Consider the following 7,817-nt stretch of genomic DNA (forward strand, 5'->3'; position numbering starts at 1 on the left):
TTGATCTGAGGGTGAGTAACATAACAGCAAATTATTATTTTTGTGAACCATTTTCAACAAAACCTAAAGAATTTTTTCTTTATCAGAGCCTTTGTAGACTATTTTACATAATATTGTTCAAATAATCTAATGTTAATGTAATCATAAAGAAATAATCTGTATTAACTAAATTAAGAAGTCCATTCAAAATAAATGAATGTTCTGCCGCCCTCTTGTGGACATAAGTTTATTAGCAGTTGTTTAGAGTTGGAATATTGTTTCTATATATATATATATATATATATATATATATATATATATATATATATATATATATATATATATATATATATATATATATATGAGACGAATGAGCCTGTTCATAGCTACTAGTTTTTTTTATGTGGTCTAGTTTGTGTGAGAAAAGACACATACACACACCACCCATTTTCATCCTCTTTCTGGTGCCTTTAGTTTATATTTATTAGCTGAGCAGCTCTTTCTGATGTGAGTAGTTGGTTTATTTCCTTTCATGTTGAAAAGAAACTACATTTACGTTATGCTTTAAAGAAGGTTTCGAGGAGATATTTCGCTTTATTTCGAGTCTATAATGATGTGGCTCACATGGTGTATTTGTACAGCTCAAATGAAGGACTTTTCAGAGTTACTGCAGTGACAGCCTGGTTGTGTGTTAGGGATATGAAACACACTGCCTTTTAGTTCAGCATAACTTGTTTCTTTCATATATGAACAAAAGATGATAAAAAAAAGTCTTGGTGCTTAGTCTCTTGCTTCTTATTTAAGCTTTTTTATGGTGTTAGTATAGTAGCATGCATGACCGAAGATCTATACAGGGAGGTTTTTGCTGCTTTCAGTATTTCCAAATATGAGTCTGATTATGTATTTAATTATGAAGAAGAAGAAAAAATAAACAGCAAAATGATCCTGTGAGAGGGTCAGGAGGGCTTTAAATAAATGACAACGGACAATAAATGAAGTTTTGTTTCATGTATGATGTTCTCATTGTTTTGTTTTCTTTAGATGGAGGACATTCTACTCATATGATGGTCTCTCCAGGATTTGTGGGGGCTATTTATGAGCAATATCACACGAGTTGCAGTGCGTTATGGCTGTATATTGGCGGGACTGGTGGGAGGTGTGCGTTATTGGCTCGAGGTCGCAGGCCGAGCCCCCTAGTGCCCCTCACCAGTGCTGATATACAGCCCTAATGCACTGCTAAAAGTGTGATATTGCGTTTATACAGCAGTTTGATGGCATAATCATGTATATAAAAAAAGAAAATCAAACACAGAGACTCTCAAAAACATTTTGTACATGGAACTACTTTCTTCCGCCACTCATTCACGTCTGCAACTGATGTCAGAACAGCAGAAACCTTTGGGAGTTCACAAACGTCACTTTAGAGCTAGTATTTAAATGATTCTCTAGCGTAATGTCTAAAGTGATGACAAGACAGGTGATTTTTTAAATTTTATGAAAAATTCCATCTATCTACAGCGATTTCCCAGTATTTCGCTGTTGCGATAATTTCACAATTACTGATTTCACAATAACTGTGAAAAAAGCCAGAGCAAAAGAAAAGACTACCAGTTTCTGTAGTATAAATACAGCACTACAAAATACAAAAAGAGAGATCGACTCAGAGTGTCACTTACCCGATTTGTTCAGCTGTAGTTTGAAATTTACGCCGAGAAAATGCTGTTTTTCTCCCTTTGGCACTTTTATGCAGTCTCTGTCGCCATCTTGTGGCGGAACGTCAACCGTCACTTTCTTTGGTCTGCTCAGACAGGCTGATTGTGGCCAATGCTCTGAACCTGATGCTCCGAAATTATCAATATTAAAAAATAGGCACAATCCGTATAAATAAACTGCTTAGTTGCAATCTAAACAACTACATTTTTGACAAAAAGCCTCAAAAGTACATTATGTTGCCCAACAGCTGCAACCAGGGGTGTAGCAACTGGGGGGGATATGTCCCGTTTACTTTTATAGACAGACTATTTAGAAACAGGTAATTAAGAATGTAAACTTTTGGATTTCATACAGCTTTCCCCCCCACTTTTAAAATGTCCTGGCTGCAACATTTGTCAAATTGTAGTGTCGTGTAGTGTAGGGTGAAGGGTGAAGAGGCTGTACTAGTGCTGTTATTTGCAGAATATCGCACAGCTATCAGCCAATCAAATTCAAGAACCAGACAGAACTGTTGTATATGGGTTTTTTTTTTTTTTTTTTTTTGTGTGTTTTTATCAAAACATTATTTGCTTCAGTTCTTACAATTGAGCTGTTTTGATCTCCCAATTATTGAAGTTGCAAAATCCTGGAGGGACTGATAAATAATACTATGTGATTAATACTGGACATTTATACAGTACTGTTCAAAATGTTGGTGTTAATGACAATTTCTAAAGATGTTTTTGAATTTCTGATTCACAAATACTGCATTTATTTGAACAAAATAAACTTTAAAACAATTGAAAGAAATACATCGCAATGTATTTCTGTGATGGTGGCGCTGAATTTTCAGCAGTCATTAAAACAGCTTAAATCATAAAACAGCTTAATATTTTGGTGAAAATTATGAAACTAAAGATTCCCTCATGAATAGATTAAAAGTTTCAATTATTTGACAGAAATAATTTTAGGTTAATGTTTTTTTTTTAATTCTTGCTGAATTAAAAAAAACAGTTTTAAAATTAAATCAATAAATAATTTTATTATGAAATATTAAATTTAAAAATATACATATTTTATAAAGTATAACCCCAAAGTTTTGAATGGTTATGCCATTTAATGTATGCTTATTAACCCCAAAGTTTTGAATGGTTATGCATTTAATGTATGCTTAATAACCCCAAAGTATTGAATGGTTATGCATTTAATGTATGCTTACTATCAGCTGTGATGATTATATTGCATATATTCACACCCATAGTGATCAGCATTTCCTTAAAATAATATTTCTAATTGATGTTTAGAATAACGGCGGTTCATTCCACTGTGGCGACCCCAGATTAATAAAGGGACTAAGCCAAATAGAAAATGAATGAATGTTTAGAAAAACGAATGAGTTTCTATTGAGTGTCAATTCTAAAGTATACTTTAATATTTCATAAGTTCATACATTAATGCACTTTTGGACACGTTAAATCCTTCATTTAGTAACATATTGGTATGCAGAATGAGAAATGTCAAGCTCTGTATAATAACAGGTCTATTAATATAAATACAAAGCTTGTTTTAGAAAAAAGAAATGGTTAATTAAAATGAGCATACTAATTTGTTGTTATTATCATTATTATATTATTTATGATAATATGTTATTATCTTGCGATCATACCACTGTAAAATGATTCAATGGTTTTGCCTTGACTATTTACAGTAAACATTTTTTTTGCAACAAAATAGTGTTGCTTTCAAGACTATTTCCTGCGTTTACTCTGTATAGACTTTTTAAAAACTAAATCTATGTAAATAATGTAGATTATTACAGTCTAACACAAATTTCAACTCCATTTGCATTGCTTTCTCATTTAAATAACAGATTTTTAGGAGATACAGACTGCAATGTAGTGGAAAAACTCATCATTTGATAGTTTTATTTTTTCTGTAAAAACATACGGAGAGCATTAAGGCCTGTGTGCAAACAGGTGTTTTTGGCATTGGCGATGGTCAAATCTCTTCAGTTACAGTAGTTCTGCAGCTCAAAGATGCTGCAGGGTTTGTGGCAACACTGCTCTACAATGCCTCTCTTCCTTATCAGCTCGGCATGATCTTTAAATGCAAAGTCAGCCACCTCAGTTTCCTGGGCAGATTTAGGAGGAAGGAAACCTGAAAAAACACAACAATAGGGAAAATCCTGACATTAGTCTAGCTTAATATTAGTCTACCACTGCTTGCTCTTTGTAGTTCCCTGCGCAGACAATGAAATCAGATCTATTCAGGGTTTAATATATTGCCTTTAGTTGCATCTTTTTTCTAACAAAGTCAAAGATCAACAAACATGTTAATGTTGCAATTTGATTGAAAAAAAAAATCATAACTCATACAGTTTGATTGCCTAAACATTACATCAAGGGCGTAGATTTGCTTTTGATATTGGTGGGGCCTAATTTGACACCAACCCCTAGTTGTAAAATTGAAATGTAACCACATTTAAAATGTAAAGTTAAAGAAATGTCTGACAAAAAGGTAGTTTAATAAAGACTTCTGCTTACTGAAGGCTTATTTGTGCATAATCACTTACCACAGCATCTGAACACATTTTTGCAAGTATAATATTGCCATTTATGCAATTTAATCTAAAAGATGACTTTACATGTCCATGTTAAAATAGTTCCGTCTGCTGCAGCCATGATACGGTGGCAATGTGCCCTCATTATTATTATGCTAGAATGAGAGTATAGTTCCTATAGCCATATCAAACTACACTGGAAAAAGCGATTAGTTACTGTGCTCTAAAAAAGCAAATAAACTTTAAAGCCTTAAATGCAACAGGTTGATTTTACTTTTAAAAAGTCAGTAAACCCACTGGCTTAACTTTTATTAATATGCACATAGTTTGTTTACTTAATTACAAGGCAACGAGTTTACTCTGTTTTTTAAGTAAAGGCAACTAATCACTTTTACAGTGTAGAAAGCAGCAACTTTTCATTTTCCACTGGTCTTGGCACAGGATGTAACTAAAGAATAACCAAGCTATCATTTTCAAGCTATAATATTTCAATAGGGAAATTATCAAAACATTTTTAACGAGACGCTAATGGTCTAATTCGATTCTATGCTAAGCTAAGCTAAAAGTGCACTCTCCAGAGTTGGAGATCGCTAAATAGATTTTAAAAAGGTGGAACTCCACTGTTGAACTCTAAAGGAGTTGTAAAAAGAGCCTATTTTGGAAAAGTTGAGTGTTCCTTTAATGCACTACTTTTGAAACACCTCTACTTGACTTTCTTACCCAGAAGGGGCTCAACGTCTCTCTTGGGGTTGTAGAAGAAGCCTGTTGGGCCACAGACCAGATAAAGGGCATCGACCAGATGAGATCCACACAAGTGCTGCGGTGTGCCTGGGTTGGTGCTGACACTGGACACGACCAACAGGACCAACAAAGCACCAGCCTGGAGCCACACTGCCATGATCACACTGACACAAACACACACAATCTCTGTTAATCAAAAACATGTACACAAGTTACACTCAGCATTCTCTGTAGATTTACCATCCCGCTGGACACTCACCTGTTCTTGAAGCAGAGGCGATGAACGGCGGAGATGGTGGTGGAGAGATGTTTTGGGACGAATAGCATCTCCTACTCACTTTTATACACAAGTTTAGGTCGGTTCTGTGGGTTTTTGCCTGATTCAGCGGAAAACCAATCCTGTGCGTAAACACACTTTAACACTTTAAAGTGGCTGTCCAATCACACATGCCACATTAACTGTGTTTGGCCAACCAATTCACGTTGGCTTCTTGGACGCTGCCACGCACACAGAAGACAAACACATTGAGGTGCTCACGCAGCTCCAGAGGCTTTTGGTTAATTGTTAATTGTTGAGAACACAAGTTTACACAGAATGAGCAGATCACAGAGACAGCTGGTGGCTTTTCTTTGAGTGAAACAGCAGAAGGTAAATGGGATTAGACGAGTCATTAGTCATTAGGAACGTTTGTGACGTCTTCATTGTGACTTTTTTTAAAGAGAAGATGTGTGGTTATTAGTCATACGGTAGTGGCCTGGATTTTAAGAGATTTTATAGTATATTATTACATCATTTCTTATTTTTAGAAAATTTCTCTACAGGATTTTACTAAATTTAAGGGGATTCCTCAAAAATGTAATGTTCTGTCATCAGTTACTCTCCCTTTATTTGTTATTTGATTTGAACACAAAACAAGTTAGCAGTGACATCCCTAGTGTTTGTTTTTTGTTATGGAAGTCAATGGATACAGGTTTTCAGCTTTCTTCTTTTTCTTAATTTTTGTGTTCAACCATAGAGAGATACTCATAGGGGTTGAGCAGGGGTGCCCAATCTTTCAGGGGCCAAAAATCAAACTTGATTGACAACTGTGGGCCGAAGTTAAATATACCAAATCTTATTGCATTACATTTGCCACGGATAATTTCCCAATTTAGTTGCTAATATTTAAAAATAACTAGAAAATGCTGCTTTAAAACATGAATTACGGATGCAGTATCATTTTAAACGTTTTATAATGAACTTATTATAGTACAAACATAAGTAATTCCATTTATAACACAATAAAGTTCAATGCTGAATACACTAGTTGAGCTGCTCCTGCTTTTTCCTTGATTTGCTGGCCGGTGTCTTGTGTATTGTCCTTTATCTGTCGAGTGACAGTATTTACATTTTAAAAATTTGATTAATTTACAATATTTAAATGAAACAATTAATTTTAGTTGGCTTTTTTTGTAGCTCCTCAATGGAAAAAAAAAAGGTTTTGTTAAATTCGAAATGGAGATCTCTGTCAAAGGCATTCACCCCAACCAACTTCCCATCATTCTCCCTCTATTTTCAGCTGGGATGGTGGGCCAAACTAAAGGTTACAATGGGTCAATTTTTGTCCCACAGGCCCTTTTTGGGCACTTCTTCACTAGAGGATGAGTAAATATTAATTCTTTGGTAAACTATCACTTTATGGGCAAACACTGCAGACTGGTGGACAAAAAAACATTCACAGCACTATGTCAATTTGTATCTATAGTTTGTAAATACAGTACATATTTTAAAAGCAGTTGTCAAAATGACTGTTTTCTCCTGCGCTGATCCATAATTATCCAGCATTACACCTCAGTTTTAATCATCATTTAAATGCATAATCTGATGATCAATATAAAACTTTCTAGAGGGATATGTTCATACATAATATGCTTGATCTGATCTTACCTTTCTTCTTGTGTGTGTGTGTGTGTGTGTGTGCGTGTGTGTGTGTATTACAGTCATCATGGCAAAGACAGAATAAATCAGTTATTTGAAATGAGTTATTAAAACTATTATATTTAGAAATGTGCTGAGAAAATCTTCTCTCCGTTTAAACAGAATTTGGGGAAAAATAAACAAAAAATAAACAGAAAAATAAACAGGGGGCTAATAATTCTGACTTCAACTGTATATATTGGATACATACATACATATATACATACATATATGCATATACAGTGAAGATCAGCCCTCAGGGGTATGAATAATTTAGGGCTTGACTAATTTATATATATATATATATATATATATATATATATATATATATATATATATATAATATATATATATATATATATATATATATATATATATAACTCGTACAAGAAATACCAAAAAAAACTTAAATGCATGCATATTAGCACATATTTAATAAAATAATGCCTCATTTGCATATTAAATATGACATTTAAGGAATTACAAAATTATTCTTAAAACTATGTGTGAATCTATTGTTAAATGATAATATTAAACACTAGTATTATATAATTATAAATTATTACATTTTTAAATGCATCTTATAATAAAGCTGTTTTATAGTATATAGTCATTGTGTACACCAACTGAACATGAACGCCATATGGATTCATGGTAGCAGAGAAAAAATAGTTTTATGGAGAAAATGTTCAGTTTAAGTACTTATTATATCACAACAAAGCCTGTATTCTACAGCCTATTACCCAATGCAGTCCATTAAATAACAGCATTATGCTGTAAAAAGTGCCAATCTTTAGTTCTATATTTTTTTAAGATTTTATTTGCAGATTCTGACAAACTTTGTGCTTATCTCTGAAGACATGCAACTCTGCTCTGAAGAACTTGAGG

At 33.6% G+C, this 7,817-nt stretch overlaps 1 protein-coding gene across 1 annotated transcript; it reads right to left on the minus strand.

The window, feature by feature from the left end:
• Nucleotides 1–3,567: 3,567 nt before the first annotated feature.
• ins (preproinsulin) lies at nt 3,568–5,323 on the minus strand. Its single transcript, XM_056457010.1, has 3 exons — nt 5,232–5,323; nt 4,952–5,136; nt 3,568–3,828 (listed from the first exon to the last, which is right to left on the minus strand). The coding sequence occupies exons 1-3, from the start codon at nt 5,297–5,299 to the stop codon at nt 3,680–3,682; spliced, it is 402 nt and encodes a 133-aa protein (XP_056312985.1). The 5' UTR covers nt 5,300–5,323; the 3' UTR covers nt 3,568–3,679.
• Nucleotides 5,324–7,817: the final 2,494 nt, after the last annotated feature.

Source organism: Danio aesculapii, chromosome 5 (assembly GCF_903798145.1).
Source record: "Danio aesculapii chromosome 5, fDanAes4.1, whole genome shotgun sequence".
Taxonomy (NCBI): Eukaryota; Metazoa; Chordata; class Actinopteri; order Cypriniformes; family Danionidae; genus Danio; species Danio aesculapii.

Excerpts from the sequence above, each read along its gene's own strand:
- ins (XM_056457010.1), bottom strand. The coding sequence starts at position 5,299 with ATGCTATTCGTCCCAAAACATCTCTCCACCACCATCTCCGCCGTTCAT. Across the intron at positions 5,137-5,231 it reads CGCCTCTGCTTCAAGAACAG|TGTGATCATGGCAGTGTGGC; the intron begins GTGAGTGTCCAG and ends TGTTTGTGTCAG. Across the intron at positions 3,829-4,951 it reads AGACGTTGAGCCCCTTCTGG|GTTTCCTTCCTCCTAAATCT; the intron begins GTAAGAAAGTCA and ends GTGTTTTTTCAG.